General features: G+C 44.9%; 1 protein-coding gene across 2 annotated transcripts in view; it reads left to right on the top strand.

The window, feature by feature from the left end:
* The window catches only part of MATN2 (matrilin 2), a 669,488-nt gene that overhangs the window by 397,562 nt on the left and 250,663 nt on the right, over positions 1-21,263 (top strand). For both annotated transcript variants that reach the window (XM_078686985.1, XM_078686983.1), the window contains exon 5: positions 2,513-2,635. In XM_078686985.1, the coding sequence (XP_078543111.1) occupies positions 2,513-2,635 (123 nt within the window). The remainder of the gene's footprint in view (positions 1-2,512; positions 2,636-21,263) is intronic.

Raw genomic sequence — 21,263 nt, 5'->3', positions numbered from 1 at the left:
AAAAGGACTAATTTTACATTGGTGTAAAAAAGCCTTTTCTGCATTTGCAGCGTTAAGTCCTTGGTGCTCCAGATCTCCACATTTTCTTTAGCTGAAACAACTAATATAGTGGGAACAAAGAGTAATTGTCATCTGGAGATTAATTTGTAGCTATAGCGTACTTTTTGTGTCATTTTATTTTACTTTGTAATATAAAAGATATGAACGTTATACATTTGTCAATTTTGATTTTTTTTTCATTCTCTTCTTTTTTATTTAAATTTTTTCTCTTTCCAATATATACGCTTACATTTTTAGTGTGGTTTTAATGGGGTGTTTCATTGTGTAATTTTCGTTGTATTCTCCTGCCTTTTGCCTTGAGTTGGTCATTTAATTTTTTCTTTCATTTTTTCATTGTGATGGAGCAGTGTTAATCCTCCAAGCCTCTTATTTTTCCTATTCCCTTTACTCCCTTCTTTTTTACCCTGTCTCTCCTTGGCTTCCCCTGTCCCTAGTGGCTATGAGTTGAGAACATACAGGGCCCGATCCAAGAAAGGAAGTCTGGGAAGGAGACAAACAAAAGCGTTCTGTATACAAAGCCAAGGGCTTGGAGGGTCTGTCGGTGAGGTTGTATGCGTCATCAGGCAAGTAATGTAACGAGGAAGAAAATAATAGGTGTATTGAGGATTGTCTCAAATAATCTAGACATTAAAGTGGGCCCATATGACAATTGTTATTTTCGTTTCCTGTGTGTGTGTGGTTATTATGAATGGGAATATGTTAGAACTAGACAAGCAAAGCCACAGCACACAGAAACCATGCCAGATACCTCTTATTACATGGAATGTATCATTCTTCTAAAGGATTCTTCATTTAATGACCACACCCCGCTTCTGGCATTGGTAGCAGTATGAAAAAACCCTTTCCCCGGTGCCACCAGCCAGATTTCACAAGCAGTATTTAATACATGTTGGTCCATGTTTGCAGTGTGTCAGAGTAAATTATTTCTCATGCAAAAAGTTCCGAATAAGAGCAATTTCTAACTATTTTGTATTTCTTCTTAAACAGGGAAATTTTTTTCCCCAATAAAGAACTCCTAACCTGCACCTTCACCAGTTTTCAGGCTATTTATTTCCATTTCTACCCAGAATAGAGGTTTAGAACCTCATGTACTATGATTCATTTTGCAAAAAGTGCTCACACATTGTACACCGACCGTTTACGAATCGAATAGTATTTTGCGAACTGTCCTATGTGCAAAAAAGGTCAGTTCACAAAATGCCAAATCACAGTAGGTTATTAGTATTCAATATTATTTAATAGGCAGGCCACAATATACGACTCCCTGTGATTTGCTACATTCAGAGGGATGGTGACCTGCCACTGTCAGCATACCACCATGTCTGTATTTGTGTTTATATAAAGAAAACTTTATAAACAGCTCGTTTTCCTTAAAGATAACAAGACTACATTTAAAAAACCACAGTTTTCTTCATTCAAAAAGTATACCGTGGTCCACTGCCAACTTTCCCTGACACCTTTTGAAAGAGGAATTCCTTTTCAGAAACATAAAACTGCTTTTGGACATAAAGAAAAGTCCTTATTCAGCCACAAACTCTGTGATTTTGCGAACTGCAGATTTTGTGAGTCACTGGATTTGCAAATCCAAAACTTGCATTTGTACATGAGGCCCTAACTCCTGTCCTTGTCTAAAATTACTCTCTTATCATATCCATTATGGTAATATGCCTTAAAAATATTTGGAAGTTCCATTAAACTTACACATGTGTAGGTTTTACCTAATTTTGTAAGATATATCTCTCTAGAACGCTCACTCAAAGCCACCAGGAATAGATTTACTCCTTCAGAATATTACACCAATAAGATGTGCCAGTCCATGTTGTATATTATGGGAGAAAATCTGGAAGTAAGGTGATATACAAGTGTATACTCACAGTTCGTGAATTGCAAACATGACTAAGCACTGACAAATCTCTCTATTTGCGCAGCTCAAATGGCTTTGTGAAAAGTTCCCTAAAACCAAGTGAAAACTATGGGGTTCAGACTATTTTGTATGGATAGCTCTGCTCACTTGATAAAAGGTCTTCATTTGTGGAACTCCTACCACACAACTACACCTACATTCACACATTAACTCTTGGACTATGTTCGGTGCTCATGTACTATATACATAGATGAATACATACATAGAAATACCTTTATATGGTGCACAGGAAATGTTTGTAAATATTCGTATGTGTTCATCCATCATCTCTATATAAAGTATGTTCTATAACTGTTGCCCTGCAATGAAGACGCACTCGACAGTGTAAGTTCCATCTGGATTTACTGATAAAAAAAGTTTCGCATTTGTAGCCAGTTTCATTGCCTGGCGCGTTTCGGAGTTGTTTCTCCTTAATCATAGGTTTGACTGTCAGGACACCAGTATACGAGCACACAATTTCACTCCTCTGCCTGTACAAATACAGGTGTTCCTTAACTACAAGCTTAAAAATTGTATTTCTATTTACAGCTCAAGATCTTTGTGCATTGGAGAGCCATGACTGTGAACAAATATGTGTGAACACACCCGGGTCATATGTCTGTCAGTGCTACGAGGGCTACAAGTTAGACGACGATGGAAAGAAGTGTATCAGTGAGTATTACAATCACATTTTATGTTCATTTGAGGTATATTCCAGCTATACTAATGGAAGAGTAAGATTGTGCTGATTCAAGAACGAAGTGGTACAAAAGGGGGTGGTGATGGACGGAGCATCTGAACCAATCAAACACTCACACCCAGTCAACAGATCTGGGTTTAATCCATCACCGTTCTTTAGCCCACTCTGCCACCCCAGTTCAGACATAGCCATATGCAAATCAGTCTGACCCTGTGCCTCATGGGAACAGTCCAGCCCGAACTGCCAAGCCATGCCTTCCCTGGACCAGAAACAAGCTTTCGAAGACCGGTTTCTGGCATTTCATGCGTCTTCAGCCCGGCTTGCTTGAATCCAGTGGCAAGGTGAGCAAGGGACTCACGTCTGAGCATACTAAGGCAGAGAGAGTTGGGAAGCGATGGCCTTCGGCCCCCGTGGTGGACTGCCCGCCCAATCTAGAGTGAAGCCACCGATATGGCACTTCCACTATAGCTACATAAAAATACACAGTGAGTGCCGTGTTGCTTTGGCTTCATCCAGCAGTTGTTTGTTTTTCCAAAAGAGGTTATTTTTTAAAAACAAACATTAAATAGTCAGGTGTGCAGGAAGATTTCTCCCTGCATATCAGGGCAATTGATTTCCCTTCACAGGACCACCATGTCTGTTGGCCAGGCCTCCAAGTCAAGGGCTTCCATTGGAAGAACCAGCTGAGGCTCCGCCACCACAGTCCCTGCAGAATTCCCACCTCTGAATGGGGTAGGGGACCACAAGTTTTTTGGCATGTGAAGCAACATTAAACTCGTTCCACCAAGCTCTATATGAGGGCATTTATCTTCGATCCTCGATGTCTACCAGTTTAAGAGACATATCTTGTGTGTGTTTTTTATGCTTGTAAGACCTTTGCTCTGATTCACAAACCTTTTTTTATTGGTGAGACATATATTTCCTCCCCTACAAAAAACATTTTTAAAAAGAAATAAAAGTGCGACTGGAGTAATTAACTTGTCTGGGACAAATAGTGAGCAGAGGAGTTAGAACTCCAAAATCATCTGACACATGCAAAATCGGAGTTTTCAAAGAATTTCCAAGGACCAGCAAGAACATCTTATTTACATCTACAAAGGAGCAAAGCTCACAAAATACTTTGCTGAGCTACATAAAAGAGCAAATCAATGCTCTTTTTATATGTTTAGCAAGTTGCCCCTGTTCCAACCTGTCATAAATTATTTCACTGCAGCGAGATGTATGAAATACATTTTCTTGTATTAATTCCTCCCGAAAAACAGAAATACCTTATTAACTTGAAGAGTATGTTAGACAAACAGATTAACCAAGATTGGAAGCAATGATAAGCCCTGTGGTGCTCCACAAAGCAGAGGCTGCAAATCAGATATTAAAGATGGGTGGAAATTGGGTTGCTGGTTGAGTGGGGTGACAACCCTGCTCAAGCAACAGCCACAATCTATGTCAGGGTGAACCACTAAAGTCATTAAATTAACCTGAGTGTAACCCTCTGGTAGCTTGGTAAAAATCAGTCAAGCTTAACTTAGAGGCAATATGTAAGGTATTTTTGCAGCACTCATAGTAATAAAGTGAAAACACAGCACAAAAAAATCCCAAACCAATTTTGCAGTACATTTGAATAAATTGACACCAAACTGAACCGGAGTTATGAATTTTTAAATTTTAACGTAAAAACGAGTGCCTAGAATATTAAAGCGCCAACCGTGTACATCCAATTGCGCGGGCCCGGGTCAAAGTCGAAAAATATGGCTGAGTGGTTCCTTTCCCGCAACGGTGTCGGGCACACTTCGTAATAAGGCCCTATGTTGGATGGGAGGAAATAATGTCACACCAACGACAAAGTTCCCTTCCCACCAACAAATAAATCACGCCCTAAATTACAAATCGGAAATGACGGTCACTACGATTATTTATTTGTGTGTATCTTGATACTAGATTGCCATGTAAACACCAACAAGGTTAGGTAGAAACTCTCATGAAACAGGCAACTATTTAGATTCTGAAATGTAAAAATGTATTTTATAGCAAATCCATATGATTATTTGTTTAACTTTATCAGCAAAAAGCAGTAGAAGCTCCCAGATAGAGACTGAATTGTGGAGCCACGTAGATACAAAATTGTTGAAAGTAATTAAAATAGTTTCCTTTGAACTGAACTGAGGGATTAGAATTGGAGAATAATTGATTACAGTCTTAAATATTGTATGTCACTGAAGTATGTTTTATAGTGGCTATTTTAAACGTGGCTACGCTGTAGGTCAATATTTCAATGAAAGTCAATCTTGAGTCAATAAACCAACCGTAGATGCTAATCAGCAGTATGAAAATACTTTATACTGGACATCTTGATGCTAATGAAGGAGATAGGCTGTTATTCTGTCTGGGAAGGCCCTCGGATTATAATAAATTAATCCAGGCAAGTAATGATAATTAATGGTTAACTCGTAAATTTACTTTCAGAAGTATTGAGTAACAATTTTAAAATGTGAATTACTTTAGATTCTTGTTTTTAAAAACAGTAGATCAACACTGTAAAATAACTGATACTTTTATAATATATTAATTTAGAAACGCACGTGTTTTTTTTAATACTTAAATCTAATGTTATGTGAATGTATGAACTTTGTACATTTTGGTGCGGACTCACAAAGCGCTTATGAGCACAGGAAGTAAAACAGCTTGAGTACTCGTTTATGTACTTTTAAATGCATTTGTGACTCAACCCTATATGTTTAACTTCCTATTAGTAAAGGTACAAAGAGGGTACAGTCATTTCTATGTCCTTTTGTACTAATTGTATATTAATATTTGCTATGTACTGCCATTGCATTCCCATTTAAGATATTTTGTGGTCAGTTCACAAAGGCATGTTAGAGTACATAAACGAGTACTACAGGAGTACTACATAGCACACTCTTAAATGCCTTCAAGAATAGGCCCACTGTTTTTAACTCAATTATGTCTGTTGTTATACGCTGTGGAGACTAAATTATAACTGCAATAATTTGACTTGACTCTGAAGCTACCACAAGCCATTATGTAAAGCGGCCACAAAGTACTACAAAATGCAATAAAATGGTGAGCAGTATGAAATGCCAATGATAAATCTAAAAGAGTTAGGCACAGCTTCCACCACCTGCCATGCAAATTATCATCAAGGATTGAGAGCAGGACAAATTTAAGACCCCCTCTCAGAATGATTCCAAAATTGGGAAGGATTTAAACTGTCCAGTGTTTCAAACAACCGATGAATCTGACCTGGAACTATTTTTTTTTAGAAGTAGATCTAGACTTCCAGAGGACGGTCTGCACCTAGGGAACAAAGCTACCGTTTTTAAAAGAGGCTTGACTCTGGCCTTTTCCCATTTATTTAGGACAAATGTTTAGGACAGTTCTCAATGTAAGAGAACAGTTATATATACTGTCTGTGAGAAATTGGGTTGTAGTTTTAGAGGGGTGAATCCCTACTCAAGCAAAAGCCACAGTCCTTGTCAGGGTGAACCACAAAAAGTCTAAGCAGGCTGGACATCGCGGATGGTCATCGCAGGACTGAGAAGATCCTGTCAGGTGTCATGGATGGTCGTGGCTGAAGATTCATGTTGGTGATGACTGAGGGCTGCAGCATGAAGTGCAGGTCTCATATTGCCAATAATCGCTGCTAGTCACTGTAGTGCGAACCAGAGGTTTGCGTTGGCGGAAGGCAAGATCTTGGTGCGAACAAGGCCATTTGCGGTTGTGAAGAGCCCAAAACTTCAGGATTTCTAATTTTCTTCCAGTACGGGCTCAAACTATGTCACACCAAGGACTTAATAACTGGAAGGCACAACATGGGGATCAGGAACTAACTACAGCAGAGACCAGGAGGGCTCAGCAGGTCCTGTTGCATGTCCAAACAGGTTCAGTTGCTGAGGATCAGCTTGGCAGTTGCAGTGAGGCCTTTGGAGCTTGCTGTGTCCCTGTAACCTGTAACTCAGAACAGGAGGTCATTCAGCTGACCCTTGGAGTCTCTTCACCCTTGGATGAAGCGTGCATCTCACGTTTTCCTTCTCACCAAGCTGTGCAGGAAACAAGCAGCAGGGCAGCCGGACGTCCTTCTTCTGTAGTATGTACAGTTCCAGGAGTGTCCTGAAGAGTGGGTCAGAGAGTCCCATTTTAATCTAAATGTAATAAGGTAATCCAATGTTATCCTATGGGAGAGGTAGGCCTTGCGATAGTGAAAAACGAATTCGAGATTTCTTCACTACCAGGGCATGTAAAACATAAAAGTACCTGCTCAACGTTTTAAAAACAATGCACCCTGCCCTATGGGCCGTTTTGGGCCTACCCTAGGGGTGACTGATATGTAGTAAAATGGAAGATTGAGGCCTAGCAAAAGGTTTATTTTCCAAGGTCAAAATGGCAGTTTACAACTGTACACACAGGCTGCAATGGAATGCCTGAGACAGGTTTCGAAGTACTACTTCAGAGTGTGGCACAGTAAGTGCTGAAGGCCCACCAGTAGCATTTAATTTACATACCCTTGGTACCTATATTCCCACTTTACAAGGGGCTTATAGGTCATCTAAATGTGTAAGCCAGTTTTACCATGTTTAAAGGAGAGACCACAAAGAGCTTAGCACTGGTTAGCAGTGGTAAAATGCACAGAGTTCTAAAAGCGAACAAAAACGGGTTCAGAAGCAAGAAGGGTGAAGGAGAAAAGTTGAGGAGTGACCTGGCAGAGAGGGCCACGTCCAACCCTGTCCACATTGCCACTCACATGCTTTTACTTTGGGTTTCTAAAATGTCAAGCATATCTACTCTTCGAAGAATCGAATGCCTAAAGAGCTTGTCAATGCTTGTCCCTCTTTTCCTTTATTAATTAGGTTTGCGCTTGAGCAGGTAATAAAGGCCACACATGGTATCCCCTCCAATAAAGCCCCGGGACAGGATGGGGTTTCCCATGGACATCTATAAAGGTAATGTTGATCTATGGGCCCCCATTATTACCTCTTCCTTGAACGCTGTAGTATCCTGTAAGATTCCGGCCCCTAGGCAGCAAGCTACCATAGTACCCATATCTAAGAAAGGCCTTTGGACAATATCTATCAAGGTACTCAACATCACAAAGGTTAGTGAATTCCCTTATTTGGAAGTGCTTTTTGATATCATCAACAGTTTTGTGCTCTGCCTTTTCAACCGCTGCTCACTATTCAACAGAGCAGAGGGGGCTCTTGTTAATGTATCCACCAGAGTAGGGGGTAAACCCATTGTCCCTTTGTTGGAAAGATTCGAAATGCCTACCTCTTGTCACTTTCAGGGCTAAAATGTGGGGGTACAGAGACTGTAGTAGGCTGCAAAGAGAAGAAAATCATTTCTGCAGGAGTCTTCTTGTCCTTGGAACATGCAGCTCACGGCACTTTATACATAAGGAACTATGCCTGACTTATGTCACGGATTTGGTGGAGCTTGCCCCCCTTCTACCATGGATCTCCATCTGGAACAACCCAGAGACCTCCTATAGTCATGACATTATATAGGATTGTTTGTCTTGTAATTATGGCCTAAGAATCCCATGGCTGAAATATATACAAAAAAACACAATGGAAGCCATGGGAAGACCAGAATAGTTCTCTCACCCATACCCTATCTCTAAGGAGGAGTCTGCCAAAATTAAAGACCTGTTCCTAAAAAGAGCAGCATCTATTAGGGAAGATAGAGTGGTCATGAGGCCCAACATGAGAGAACCGATGAGTCTACAAAAGACAGAAGGAATCAAGCCATATTTGCTGTATGTAAATAACATAAGGGAAAGGGCATTACTCACAAAATTCATCTAGGTACCATCAGATGCCACTTCAGTTTCCCCCTTGACCAATTCGACCCAGAAACCATTCTGCTCTGTCCCTGTGATGAATCATCCCCCAAACCCTGGCACATTTAATATTTTTGTGTACATTTTATGATGTACCTAGAAACATTTTCCTATTATCAATAGTTAAAACCCATGGTTTTTATCGCCTTTCACTATCTGTGGATGCCCCCGAATCAATAAGGACTTATTCCGTGGGAGCCTTTTTGAAAAATGCACTTTAATTGTCACAATTCTACTGCTTTATAGGTGTTATTCACCGATGATAAGTCTTGCACTGACTTGTTCATGATAGCTTCTATTACGCTTGATTATGTTTTTATTTCTTTCACTTTTTAAAATATTTTTCTAAGTATTTTATAGTTAAATTTTGGATGATATTTACCAATGGTTGTAACACTGTATATTAAAATATTTGTCTGTAATTTTTTGATTTAATCTTATAATTGAATAAAGAAACATTTATTGATTGATTGAAAATGTCTGTATACCCCATGTGTGGTGGCAGCTACCAGTAAGACGTATAATCTGTAATTAAAGTCTCCAAGGGATGGCAGAAATTCTAGTGCTTCATCACATAAATGTCCTGCTGGGATTGGGTAATACCCATTCTTGACTTATAAAGTTACTTTAATGGTGCATATTGGTAAAGTGGAAGTGGAACAGTAAGCTGCATGTGCATGAATGGCAGACAAGGCAGTATATATTCTACTTTGAAACAGTTTAGACGTTTAGAGAGGTATATCGATATTTTAGATGAATATAATCTACTTTTAAATTGCTTTGATGTTTAGAGCATTCTAGTTTCTATACACGTCTGGCCATTCTAGAACATGATGAGTTGCAAGGGACCCTTTAAGGGAAAACTCTTTAGGCTCAGCATATTAGCAATGCACTTATCTTTAAGATAATGTCCCATCCACAAAGTGAGATCAGGATGTGCCCCTTCGCGAAAACTATAGTTAAGACGCCCCCACCATGTCTGCAAGCTCTAATCTTAAACCTGCGGATCATTAAAAAACCAGCATCTCGAATCAATTCCTTTCCCTGTTTTTCTATAAATGGCATCATGTTTCTGAGAATAATGTTCCTTATACTTCATTTACAAAATAATTATATTAGATCTGAGGATGGAAATATTTTGGAATTGTTCATATATTGAAAAGATTGTTAAGATGCTTTCCTTCACACTGTACTTTCTAAAGCTGATATGGTTGCCAATATAAGTGTTCAGATTCAGGCGTCTAACAGCCATTGGATGGCTAGTGTGGGCAACATCTGGTTAGCTTACCAGACCAAAATGTCTGTATCTCAAACAGGAGGCCAAGTTCTTCAGGAAAGCAGATCTCAGAAGGAAGAGGAGAGCAGTAGTTCCTCTCTGGCAAAGAGATTTGTGGATACTTCAAAGAAGCTGGTCGCCTACCTCCCCAACACACAGAGACCAAATGGTTTCGGAGTGAAGGCTGGAGATTGTAAATATGTTGTGTATGCTCCTGAGATAGATGTATGGTATCCTTCCACAAAGCTAATCACTAACTTGTCAGTGCAAAGCCACACGGAGCCCTATGGAGTCCATCATTCACTCAGCCAGGCACCCATGAAACAACATAAGTGCATCCATGTCCACATACTTTTCAGCACCCTACATAAATGTTCCAGACATGATTGAGGCAATCAGCTCCATTTGGGTGAGAGGATCCTGGCATTATCTGGGAATACAATTGTCCTTCCCTCATTTTGGGTGCAAATAAATATACCAGGTCAGGCACTACGGAGTTATGAAGTTATACTCAGGTTTTCTTGCTGAATAAATTGCATAACAACTCTTTTGCCACACTGAACTCAACACTATGCCAATGTTTGCAATACTTGCACCTACTAGTGGTACTCGGGTAGATTTGTGTTCTTTTTAGTTAGAAATGGTATCTGAGGGTAGTCTTCCTCCAGACATTTTGCTCTTACCTCCTGTTTTTGCTAATTCTTTTTGTTGTCCTTAGGACTCCGACTGCTAACCAGTGCTAACATGCATGTGCTTCTCCCCTAAACATGCTGACATTGGTGTATACCTGCTTGGCATATTTGGTGCATTGGTAAGTCCCTTGTAAACTGGTTTACCCTATACTCAGGGCCGGTACTTCAAATGCTACTAGTGGGCCTGCAGCACTAATTGTGCAATTCACATAAGTGGTCTTTCAAACCTGTATCAGGCCTGCAACTGCAATGCCTGTGTGTGCAGTTTACTGCCACTTCGGCATAGGATTTAAAAATACTTGTCAAGCCTAAAATCCCATTTTATTAAATATGTAACCCCTAAAGTAGTTCCTAAGTAACCCTAAGGGCAGGGTGCCTTGTAAGTTAAAGGTAGGACATGTGTGTTTAACCGTTATGTGTCCTGGTAGTGACAAATCCCCAAATTAATTTTTCAGTACTGTGAGGCCTACCCTCCTCATAGGCTAGCATTGGGAATTCCTTAATACACTTTTATGCTGTAATTCCTGATCAGAGAGGAGTTACTTTTTCATGTTTCATATCTTTGGAATGTTAATGCTAAATCCTTCTTACTGGTGAAGTTGGATTTAGCATTACTGTTTTAGAAATGCCACTTTTATAAAGTGGACCTATCTCTGCACTTACTGCTCTGTGCGCCTGACAGACTGTCCCCAATGCACTTCTGGGGTGGGTGATAGCTACACTTTGTGAATTCCCTCTAGACAGCCACAACACAGGAAGGATAGGTGTGTTTGAGTACCCATTTACATACATTTGCGTTCTGATGGCCTTGCCTAGACAGAATGGAAGGGAGGGGCTAACATTTCACTTGAATAGGCAGTGTCCTGTCCCCACACAAAGGACTGATTATCCCCCACAGATAAAAATTCACAAAGAATGAGCTCTACCTATTTCACTTAAACATATGCTGTGCGTCATATATTAGGTTATACACAAATATACAGACATTTATGAGGGTGTACTCATTGTTTGATTCATTATTTTATTTTCCGTTCTCAACTGGTCTGCTGCTGATCAGGAAGGCCTGCTTTTCTGTTTGTTGCCCTGCTGCCTGTTGCTCTCTGACTCTGCCAAAGGACAGATAAATTATGTCTTCACTCCAAATGATCTCCAAGGGCTAGTTGGCTTGCCTCCTGTTGCTTGAGACTCAGGGATATAAAAGTCTGTACGCCTGCACCTGTGCCTGGCTCACTGAAAGTGGGCCAGATACTTGAAACAGATTTTGACGCTTCTATTGTTTGCGTGTAGCAGAACTGACGCATTGACACAGTTGCGGGAGTAAAATCAGCCCGTCGCCTTGAAACCAGCTCTTTGCCTCCAGAGATCAACGCATCGGACAGCGTATCGCCGCGGCTGCAGCTTAGTAAGATTGACACATTTCCTTGACTGTGTGGCAGAATCTGGCACATCGCTTGACGCCTTTGGCCTCCCGGACCCGTCCTGAGAACGGATACATCGCTTTCACTGCATGGAGAAGATCAATGCAACCTGCACTTGTGGGCCTAGACATAGACACATATCACTGTTTGCGACCAAGAAAGACACTTTGCTCACCAGGGCATGTGTGGGCCTTGTAGCGGGCTGGCGCTCTATCACTGTCGGCCCAAACTTTGACTTTGCCCCGGTCCAGTAACCTTGTTAGCGCTACTTGCTTTTAAGTACTTTACTGCATTTATTCCTTTAAAATTCAATATCTCAACTTCTATACTTTGTATTTTTGCCATTTTCGTCTTATTCTGTTTGTAATATAATACCCAATTTTCATAAAAGTGTGTGGAGTCTTTTTGTGGTGAAGTCATTGTGTTACTGTGTGCTGCACAAATACTTTATACATTGCCTCTTTAGATAAGCCTGACTGCTCTGTGCCAAGCTATCACAGGGTGAGCACAAGTTATCTTTTAGTGTGTACTTAGCTTACCCTGATTAGAGTGGTGGCTCCTGCCTGACCTGGGTGCATACCTCAGCCAACCAGGAATCCCCTTTCTAACATTTTTAGGGCTTGGCCTACGTCACGCCTGTGTCAGCAGGGGGGCGGAGCTCCGAGCTCCTATTGTTAAGGGGTTTCTGAATCGTGCAGGAAAAATTCCTTAGTGCGCGAGATTTTTCAGTACTTTTAGTTCCAATCTGAATGGTACTTGGTCCTCGCTGTGCCGTGTTTATAGTAGTCGTAACGCAATAGGCCATATATTTTACTCGTGGGCCACTTCCTGCATATCGTGTGCGGTTATGCGCAGGGCCGTCCATAAATTTTAATTAGGAGCTGTCAGGGAGCCGCTGTAATGGAATCCAGATGCTCTGGGCGCCTTCACCATTCTGCAGTGCGTTTGGAGGGCGCGCGTTCGTGTGCATCGTTTCATGTGTAAGTGTATACGGTATGGGCTACGGTATGGCAGAACACAATTTGATTCGTTATCAATTTTCACCTTTTGCAAATAAATGAAGGGTCTAGTGTTTTGACAACTCGTATAGAAGTAACCGTGTTTATGTATACATTTCGGGCAGAAGGCTAAAACGTGCAAACTGTCAGTCCTCTCTGGAAGCTGTTACAAAATATGATTTTACAAAGAGGCAAATCAGCATCCGGCCATATCAGCAGTCATGCATGAAACATTTTTAAAAATGCAGCAGGAAAGCCACTCGTTCAGTACGGGGGAGAGATTAAATAAATGTTACTTGACTTTTCATCTACAGTGGTAGTTCCTTTACACGATAGCAAATTACAACTTGTGAGTAGGCAGCGAGAGTGAAGAAACAGTAAGTGGAGCTTGTGCAGTGGTAGTGTTGCTTAGCTATGATTGTGCAGCAGGTGCAGTGGCACCAGTGTGTGGCGTAGTTACCATTCGTGGAGCAGGTGAGGTGTTATCAGTGTTACTTAGCTATGATTGCGCAGCAGGTGTAGTACCACCAGTGTGGCGTAGCTACCATTGTGCAGTAGGTGCTGTGGCACCAGTGTGGCATAGCACCATAGGTGGAGCAGTTGCAGTGGTAGTGTTGCTTAGCTATTATTGTGTAGCAGGTGCAGTGGCACCAGTGTGTGGTAGATGGCGTTGTGTAGCAGGTGTAGTGTTATCAGTGTTACTTAGCTATGATTGTGCAGCAGGTGCAGTGGCACCAGTGTGGCGTAGCTATCATTGGTGCAGCATGTGCAGTGGTACAGGTGAGTGGAAGCTACCATTGGTGGAGCAGGTGCAGTGGTAGTGTTGCTTAGCTATGATTGTGCAGCAGGTGCAGTGGCACCAGTGTGTGGCGTAGTTACCATTCGTGGAGCAGGTGAGGTGTTATCAGTGTTACTTAGCTATGAATGCGCAGCAGGTGCAGTGGCACCAGTGTGGCGTAGCTATAATTGGTGCAGCATGTGCAGTGGTACCGGTGAGTGGTAGCTACCATTGGTGGAGCTGGTGCAGTGGTAGTGTTGCTTAGCTATGATTTTGCAGCAGGTGCAGTGGCACCAGTGTGGCGTAGCTATCATTGGTGCAGCATGTGCAGTGGTACCGGTGAGTGGTAGCTACCATTGGTGGAGCAGGTGCAGTGGTAGTGTTGCTTAGCTATGATTGTGCAGCAGGTGCAGTGGCACCAGTGTGTGGCGTAGTTACCATTCGTGGAGCAGGTGAGGTGTTATCAGTGTTATTTAGCTATGATTGCGCAGCAGGTGTAGTACCACCAATGTGGCGTAGCTACCATTGTGCAGTAGGTGCAGTGGCACCAGTGTGGTATAGCATTATAGGTGGAGCAGTTGCAGTGGTAGTGTTGCTTAGCTATTATTGTGCAGCCGGTGCAGTGGCACCAGTGTGTGGTAGATGGCGTTGTATAGCAGGTGTAGTGTTATCAGTGTTACTTAGCTATGATTGTGCAGCAGGTGCAGTGGCACCAGTGTGGCGTAGCTATCATTGGTGCAGCATGTGCAGTGGTACCGGTGAGTGGTAGCTACCATTGGTGGAGCAGGTGCAGTGGTAGTGTTGCTTAGCTATGATTGTGCAGCAGGTGCAGTGGCACCAGTGTGTGGCGTAGTTACCATTCATGGAGCAGGTGAGGTGTTATCAGTGTTACTTAGCTATGATTGCGCAGCAGGTGTAGTACCACCAGTGTGGCGTAGCTACCATTGTGCAGTAGGTGCAGTGGCACCAGTGTGGCATAGCACCATAGGTGGAGCAGTTGCAGAGGTAGTGTTGCTTAGCTATTATTGTGCAGCGGGTGCAGTGGCACCAGTGTGTGGTAGATGGCGTTGTGTAGCAGGTGTAGTGTTATCAGTGTTACTTAGCTATGATTGTGCAGCAGGTGCAGTGGCACCAGTGTGGCGTAGCTATCATTGGTGCAGCATGTGCAGTGGTACCGGTGAGTGGTAGCTACCATTGGTGGAGCAGGTGCAGTGGTAGTGTTGCTTAGCTATGATTGTGCAGCAGGTGCAGTGGCACCAGTGTGTGGCGTAGTTACCATTCGTGGAGCAGGTGAGGTGTTATCAGTGTTACTTAGCTATGAATGCGCAGCAGGTGCAGTGGCACCAGTGTGGCGTAGCTATCATTGGTGCAGCATGTGCAGTGGTACCGGTGAGTGGTAGCTACCATTGGTGGAGCTGGTGCAGTGGTAGTGTTGCTTAGCTATGATTGTGCAGCAGGTGCAGTGGCACCAGTGTGTGGTAGATGGCGTTGTGTAGCAGGTGTAGTGTTATCAGTGTTACTTAGCTATGATTGTGCAGCAGGTGCAGTGGCACCAGTGTGGCGTAGCTATCATTGGTGCAGCATGTGCAGTGGTACCGGTGAGAGGTAGCTACCATTGGTGGAGCAGGTGCAGTGGTAGTGTTGCTTAGCTATGATTGTGCAGCAGGTGCAGTGGCACCATTGTGTGGCGTAGTTACCATTCGTGGAGCAGGTGAGGTGTTATCAGTGTTACTTAGCTATGAATGCGCAGCAGGTGCAGTGGCACCAGTGTGGCATAGCTATCATTGGTGCAGCATGTGCAGTGGTACCGGTGAGTGGTAGCTACCATTGGTGGAGCTGGTGCAGTGGTAGTGTTGCTTAGCTATGATTGTGCAACAGGTGCAGTGGCACCAGTGTGGCGTAGCTATCATTGGTGCAGCATGTGCAGTGGTACCGGTGAGTGGTAGCTACCATTGGTGGAGCTGGTGCAGTGGTAGTGTTGCTTAGCTATGATTGTGCAGCAGGTGCAGTGGCACCAGTGTGTGGCGTAGTTACCATTCGTGGAGCAGGTGAGGTGTTATCAGTGTTACTTAGCTATGATTGCGCAGCAGGTGTAGTACCACCAGTGTGGCGTAGCTACCATTGTGCAGTAGGTGCAGTGGCACCAGTGTGGCATAGCATTATAGGTGGAGCAGTTGCAGTGGTAGTGTTGCTTAGCTATGATTGTGCAGCAGGTGCAGTGGCACCAGTGTGTGGTAGATGGCGTTGTGTAGCAGGTGTAGTGTTATCAGTGTTACTTAGCTATGATTGTGCAGCAGGTGCAGTGGCACCAGTGTGGCCTAGCTATCATTGGTGCAGCATGTGCAGTGGTACCGGTGAGTGGTAGCTACGATTGGTGGAGCAGGTGCAGTGGTAGTGTTGCTTAGCTATGATTGTGCAGCAGGTGCAGTGGCACCAGTGTGTGGCGTAGTTACCATTCGTGGAGCAGGTGAGGTGTTATCAGTGTTACTTAGCTATGAATGCGCAGCAGGTGCAGTGGCACCAGTGTGGCGTAGCTATCATTGGTGCAGCATGTGCAGTGGTACAGGTGAGTGGTAGCTACCATTGGTGGAGCAGGTGCAGTGGTAGTGTTGCTTAGCTATGATTGTGCAGCAGGTGCAGTGGCACCAGTGTGTAGCGTAGTTACCATTCGTGGAGCAGGTGAGGTGTTATCAGTGTTACTTAGCTATGAATGCGCAGCAGGTGCAGTGGCACCAGTGTGGCGTAGCTATCATTGGTGCAGCATGTGCAGTGGTACCGGTGAGTGGTAGCTACCATTGTGGAGCTGGTGCAGTGGTAGTGTTGCTTAGCTATGATTGTGCAGCAGGTGCAGTGGCACCATTGTGTGGCGTAGTTACCATTCGTGGAGCAGGTGAGGTGTTATCAGTGTTACTTAGCTATGAATGCGCAGCAGGTGCAGTGGCACCAGTGTGGCATAGCTCTCATTGGTGCAGCATGTGCAGTGGTACCGGTGAGTGGTAGCTACCATTGGTGGAGCTGGTGCAGTGGTAGTGTTGCTTAGCTATGATTGTGCAACAGGTGCAGTGGCACCAGTGTGGCGTAGCTATCATTGGTGCAGCATGTGCAGTGGTACCGGTGAGTGGTAGCGACCATTGGTGGAGCTGGTGCAGTGGTAGTGTTGCTTAGCTATGATTGTGCAGCAGGTGCAGTGGCACCAGTGTGTGGCGTAGTTACCATTCGTGGAGCAGGTGAGGTGTTATCAGTGTTACTTAGCTATGATTGCGCAGCAGGTGTAGGTCCACCAGTGTGGCGTAGCTAACATTGTGCAGTAGGTGCAGTGGCACCAGTGTGGCATAGCAGCATAGGTGGAGCAGTTGCAGTGGTAGTGTTGCTTAGCTATTATTGTGCAGCAGGTGCAGTGGCACCAGTGTGTGGTAGATGGCGTTGTGTAGCAGGTGTAGTGTTATCAGTGTTACTTAGCTATGATTGTGCAGCAGGTGCAGTGGCACCAGTGTGGCGTAGCTATCATTGGTGCAGCATGTGCACTGGTACCGGTGAGTGGTAGCTACCATTGGTGGAGCAGGTGCAGTGGTAGTGTTGCTTAGCTATGATTGTGCAGCAGGTGCAGTGGCACCAGTGTGTGGCGTAGTTACCATTCGTGGAGCAGGTGAGGTGTTATCAGTGTTACTTAGCTATGATTGCGCAGCAGGTGTAGTACCACCAGTGTGGCGTAGCTACCATTGTGCAGTAGGTGCAGTGGCACCAGTGTGGCATAGCATTATAGGTGGAGCAGTTGCAGTGGTAGTGTTGCTTAGCTATGATTGTGCAGCAGGTGCAGTGGCACCAGTGTGTGGTAGATGGCGTTGTGTAGCAGGTGTAGTGTTATCAGTGTTACTTAGCTATGATTGTGCAGCAGGTGCAGTGGCACCAGTGTGGCGTAGCTATCATTGGTGCAGCATGTGCAGTGGTACCGGTGAGTGGTAGCTACGATTGGTGGAGCAGGTGCAGTGGTAGTGTTGCTTAGCTATGATTGTGCAGCAGGTGCAGTGGCACCAGTGTGTGGCGTAGTTACCATTCGTGGAGCAGGTGAGGTGTTATCAGTGTTACTTAGCTATGAATGCGCAGCAGGTGCAGTGGCACCAGTGTGGCGTAGCTATCATTGGTGCAGCATGTGCAGTGGTACAGGTGAGTGGTAGCTACCATTGGTGGAGCAGGTGCAGTGGTAGTGTTGCTTAGCTATGATTGAGCAGCAGGTGCAGTGGCACCAGTGTGTAGCGTAGTTACCATTCGTGGAGCAGGTGAGGTGTTATCAGTGTTACTTAGCTATGAATGCGCAGCAGGTGCAGTGGCACCAGTGTGGCGTAGCTATCATTGGTGCAGCATGTGCAGTGGTACCGGTGAGTGGTAGCTACCATTGGTGGAGCTGGTGCAGTGGTAGTGTTGCTTAGCTATGATTGTGCAGCAGGTGCAGTGGCACCAGTGTGGCGTAGCTATCATTGGTGCAGCATGTGCAGTGGTACCGGTGAGTGGTAGCTACCATTGGTGGAGCTGGTGCAGTGGTAGTGGTGCTTAGCTATGATTGTGCAGCAGGTGCAGTGGCACCAGTGTGTGGCGTAGTTACCATTCGTGGAGCAGGTGAGGTGTTATCAGTGTTACTTAGCTATGATTGCGCAGCAGGTGCAGTGGCACCAGTGTGGCGTAGCTACCATTGTGCAGTAGGTGCAGTGGCACCAGTGTGGCATAGCACCATAGGTGGAGCAGTTGCAGTGGTAGTGTTGCTTAGCTATAATTGTGCAGCAGGTGCAGTGGCACCAGTGTGTGGTAGATGGCGTTGTGTAGCAGGTGTAGTGTTATCAGTGTTACTTAGCTATGATTGTGCAGCAGGTGCAGTGGCACCAGTGTGGCGTAGCTATCATTGGTGCAGCATGTGCAGTGGTACCGGTGAGTGGTAGCTACCATTGGTGGAGCAGGTGCAGTGGTAGTGTTGCTTAGCTATAATTGTGCAGCAGGTGCAGTGGCACCAGTGTGTGGCATAGTTACCATTCGTGAAGCAGGTGAGGTGTTATCAGTGTTACTTAGCTATGATTGCGCAGCAGGTGTAGTACCACCAGTGTGGCGTAGCAACCATTGTGCAGTAGGTGCAGTGGCACCAGTGTGGCATAGCATTATAGGTGGAGCAGTTGCAGTGGTAGTGTTGCTTAGCTATTATTGTGCAGCAGGTGCAGTGGCACCAGTGTGTGGTAGATGGCGTTGTGTAGCAGGTGTAGTGTTATCAGTGTTACTTAGCTATGATTGTGCAGCAGGTGCAGTGGCACCAGTGTGGCGTAGCTATCATTGGTGGAGCATGTGCAGTGGTACCGGTGAGTGGTAGCTACCATTGGTGGAGCAGGTGCAGTGGTAGTGTTGCTTAGCTATGATTGTGCAGCAGGTGCAGTGGCACCAGTGTGTGGCGTAGTTACCATTCGTGGAGCAGGTGAGGTGTTATCAGTGTTACTTAGCTATGATTGCGCAGCAGGTGTAGTACCACCAGTGTGGCGTAGCTACCATTGTGCAGTAGGTGCAGTGGCACCAGTGTGGCATAGCACCATAGGTGGAGCAGTTGCAGTGGTAGTGTTGCTTAGCTATTATTGTGAAGCAGGTGCAGTGGCACCAGTGTGTGGTAGATGGCGTTGTGTAGCAGGTGTAGTGTTATCAGTGTTACTTAGCTATGATTGTGCAGCAGGTGCAGTGGCACCAGTGTGGCGTAGCTATCATTGGTGCAGCATGTGCAGTGGTACCGGTGAGTGGTAGCTACCATTGGTGGAGCAGGTGCAGTGGTAGTGTTGCTTAGCTATGATTGTGAAGCAGGTGCAGTGGCACCAGTGTGTGGCGTAGTTACCATTCGTGGAGCAGGTGAGGTGTTATCAGTGTTACTTAGCTATGAATGCGCAGCAGGTGCAGTCGCCCCAGTGTGGCGTAGCTATCATTGGTGCAGCATGTGCAGTGGTACCGGTGAGTGGTAGCTACCATTGGTGGAGCTGGTGCAGTGGTAGTGTTGCTTAGCTATGATTGTGCAGCAGGTACAGTGGCACCAGTGTGTGGTAGATGGCGTTGTGTAGCAGGTGTAGTGTTATCAGTGTTACTTAGCTATGATTGTGCAGCAGGTGCAGTGGCACCAGTGTGGCGAAGCTATCATTGGGGCAGCATGTGCAGTGGTACCGGTGAGTGGTAGCTACCATTGGTGGAGCTGGTGCAGTGGTAGTGTTGCTTAGCTATGATTGTGCAGCAGGTGCAGTGGCACCAGTGTGGCGTAGCTATCATTGGTGCAGCATGTGCAGTGGTACCGGTGAGTGGTAGCTACCATTGGTGGAGCAGGTGCAGTGGTAGTGTTGCTTAGCTATGATTGTGCAGCAGGTGCAGTGGCACCAGTGTGTGGCGTAGTTACCATTCATGGAGCAGGTGAGGTGTTATCAGTGTTACTTAGCTATGATTGCGCAGCAGGTGTAGTACCACCAGTGTGGCGTAGCTACCATTGTGCAGTAGGTGCAGTGGCACCAGTGTGGCATAGCATTATAGGTGGGACAGTTGCAGTGGTAGTGTTGCTTAGCTATTATTGTGCAGCAGGTGCAGTGGCACCAGTGTGTGGTAGATGGCGTTGTGTAGCAGGTGTAGTGTTATCAGTGTTACTTAGCTATGATTGTGCAGCAGGTGCAGTGGCACCAGTGTGGCGTAGCTATCATTGGTGCAGCATGTGCAGTGGTACCGGTGAGTGGTAGCTACCATTGGTGGAGCAGGTGCAGTGGTAGTGTTGCTTAGCTATGATTGTGCAGCAGGTGCAGTGGCACCAGTGTGTGGCGTAGTTACCATTCGTGGAGCAGGTGAGGTGTTATCAGTGTTACTTAGCTATGAATGTGCAGCAGGTGCAGTGGCACCAGTGTGGCGTAGCTATCATTGGTGCAGCATGTGCAGTGGTACCGTTGAGTGGTAGCTACCATTGGTGGAGCTGGTGCAGTGGTAGTGTTGCTTAGCTATGATTGTGCAGCAGGTGCAGTGGCACCAGTGTGGCGAAGCTATCATTGGTGCAGCATGTGCAGTGGTACCGGTGAGTGGTAGCTACCATTGGTGGAGCTGGTGCAGTGGTAGTGTTGCTTACCTATGATTGTGCAGCAGGTGCAGTGGCACCAGTGTGGCGTAGCTATCATTGGTGCAGCATGTGCAGTGGTACCGGTGATTGGTAGCTACCATTGGTGGAGCTGGTGTAGTGGTAGTGTTGCTTAGCTATGATTGTGCAGCAGGTGCAGTGGCACCAGTGTGTGGCGTAGTTACCATTCGTGGAGCAGGTGAGGTGTTATCAGTGTTACTTAGCTATGGTTGCGCAGCAGGTGTAGTACCACCAGTGTGGCGTAGCTACCATTGTGCAGCAGGTGCAGTGGCACCAGTGTGGCATAGTCACACACACCACCAGCCATCAGTGCACGCATCAATTGTTAACGCATCCACAATTAGCTATTGTAGCAATCTCAGTATGGTACACTTTACTTTTAAACATATTCATGTAAAGCACAGCATTCCACCATTGCTACAATTCAAATCTAACCCACATTATTCCACTACACACCACATGCACAC

The sequence above is a fragment of the Lissotriton helveticus genome, chromosome 4_1 (genome assembly GCF_964261635.1).
Source record: "Lissotriton helveticus chromosome 4_1, aLisHel1.1, whole genome shotgun sequence".
NCBI lineage: Eukaryota > Metazoa > Chordata > Amphibia > Caudata > Salamandridae > Lissotriton > Lissotriton helveticus.
The sequence above is the reverse complement of the archived record's forward strand: the minus strand, read 5'-3'. Positions and strand labels throughout refer to the sequence as shown.